At 43.7% G+C, this 2,349-nt stretch overlaps 1 protein-coding gene across 1 annotated transcript in view; it reads right to left on the reverse strand.

The window, feature by feature from the left end:
- LOC107085775 overlaps positions 1-2,349 on the reverse strand; it is a 92,572-nt gene that overhangs the window by 17,030 nt on the left and 73,193 nt on the right. The window contains exons 21-23 of the mRNA XM_015376322.1: positions 1,626-1,781; positions 1,212-1,420; positions 1,042-1,127 (exon numbers count right to left, since the gene is read on the reverse strand). Of these exons, the coding sequence (XP_015231808.1) occupies positions 1,042-1,127; positions 1,212-1,420; positions 1,626-1,781 (451 nt within the window). The remainder of the gene's footprint in view (positions 1-1,041; positions 1,128-1,211; positions 1,421-1,625; positions 1,782-2,349) is intronic.

Raw genomic sequence — 2,349 nt, forward strand, 5'->3', positions numbered from 1 at the left:
TAAATGATACGTTTTTTTAATTAAGAGTAATTTTCATTTGAATGTGCTTTACTGGAGTCATCCATGTTTGTCACTCTGACAACACTACTGCCACTTAGCCGGTATTGGCTGTTGATCAAGTCCCAGTGCTGTATCTGGTGTTTGTCACAACGCGCTATTATCCAAGTCATCTTGAAAACATTCTTCTTCCAAATGTTGGCTACATATTACGGGTTTTTTCTCTGGCCAGAAGTTTGATGGCAAATCCTCCCTCTTCAAGTTGGCAATCCAACGACCAACCCGTCCGTGGAGGATCAGGAATCAGAAAGGTGAAATAACTCTTTTTTTCCACTTCTACCCGATGTATTGCAACATCCAGCTGCCATGCACGTGGGCATTGTCAGTTTCACTATAGCTCTGGTGAATTTCAATGGTGAAGTCCTTGGAAATATGCTGGTGATGCTCAGTCTTCCAAGTCATAGTCATTTCACCGCACCGTGACGTCACTGCCGGAAGATGTCAGGAGTGAGGTAAAATGGCCGCTCCCAGACTCGGTGATCATTACAATTTTTTTTTTTTTTTTACTGATTAACACTAAATTTATCAAGGATTCTTCATGGATGTTTTCTAATTGATGGTTATTTTACAGTAGCAGCCATTCAAAATGCCCCCCCCCCAGTCAAATGCCAGCCGAATGGCAGCCCACTTCCCTGTAACTCCCAGCCAAATCCCCTCCAACTTCCAGTCGCTGGAGTGACCCCCTCTTGCATATTTTTTTACTCCACCCTTTTACTGAATTATAGGTTCTGACCAGGAGATGCCGCTTCTCTTAAGATCTTAATGTCCATAAATCATTACAGAAAGAATAATTTAGTACAAAGATTGATGTTTAAAAAGGAATTGTAGGGGACCAGCCAAGGACCAATTGAGGAAAGTTGGGAAATTTTTAATAGCTACTACTGTACGCGGTTAAATTATGTAACTCTCTAAAAAAAAAAGCGTAAATCTGCTGAGGTTATGAATAACTTTGCGGTTAGATGTCATCATATCTCTTTATCAAACCTTGAAGGAGTCGGACAATGTTCTCATAGATCTCAGTTGTTGTGTTGCTGCTGAAGGTCGTCTGTTGAGAATCAAGCAGTTTGATCCTAAATATAAAGATAAAAATCTAAAGTGAAACCCGGAAGACAATCCTCCAACCTTTTGACCAAAAGCTGTAGAGAAATTCTCACATCTCTTGAGTGATGTTACATCTCCGTTTCTCCCCTGATGAAAACAAGGAGGTCACTAGATTGGGAGAGAGGTCGACCAGGAACGGCCTCAGTCGGATCTTCAGCCACAGCAGGAACTCTTCATCACTGGCATTCCTGAGAACTCCTTGCTTAAAAACCCCCTGCAGGAAGGCCGACTTTATCTCCTGTGTGTAGTTGGTGGACTGAACCTGTAGGGATTGGGATTTTTTTTAACATCTGGTAACATTGATGAAATAATTTCATGTAGATGACACACAGCTGTATTAACTAGCTGTGTTTTCATGTCATCAGGGGACTATGAACCCATCCAAGCGCTGGGTCAACACATAAAAGCAAATAGATGTGCCAATTTTCTCACCCTATCAACATAAAACTGAAAAGTGATATTTTTACTTGGATTTCTTGCTGGAGGAGGTCAAAGAAAAGACTGAAGTTGGAATCGCTGATGAATGTCAGGATTTTTTCTACGTCCTGCGTCCCGTTGAGCTGTGAGGGGATGGCGGCCAGCTGGCTCAGCTGATTGAAGGAGAGAAGATCTGCAACCTCCAACTGAAAGAGAAATGGATCATGTGGATATTGTCATGATCTGGCCTGTTTGCTCTCCCTTAATTAATCATTCCTTTCACCTGTTGTTTTTCCCTCCCTGCCTCAATTATAATTTATTCCTCTCACCTGTATCCTCTAGTTTATATTGAGTTCAGCCTGAGCATTCAGGGCCAGATCATTGCTTGTCTTTCTGTCAGTCTTTCTGTTCAGTTTTATTTGGTTCATGTCCTGGATCCTAGCTGCCAGTGGATAGAGGGTTTTAGTGTTTGTCTCGTCCCCTGATTGTCCACTGTTCCTCCCCCCCGGAGTCCTCTGGGTTTTTGGCTCATTATGGGGGGAGGTTCAGTTTTTATCAAAGTAAGCCTGGCTCCAGGGAGGAGACCAGTTTAAAGTCCTGCTTCAAGTTCCGGTTCCTACGTCCTGTCTCAGCTACCCTCTTCCACTGAGCCTGCCTGTCTGCATCTGATCCTGTCTGCTCCTGTGCGTGACCACCTGGTCATGCTACTGGTCCCAGTCTGACTCTGAACCCTCCTGGGAGCCTGTGGATGCCTGGAAGTCTGGATCCTGCCAC

Source organism: Cyprinodon variegatus, unplaced genomic scaffold, assembly GCF_000732505.1.
Source record: "Cyprinodon variegatus isolate N-32 unplaced genomic scaffold, C_variegatus-1.0 Scaffold133, whole genome shotgun sequence".
Lineage (NCBI taxonomy): Eukaryota > Metazoa > Chordata > Actinopteri > Cyprinodontiformes > Cyprinodontidae > Cyprinodon > Cyprinodon variegatus.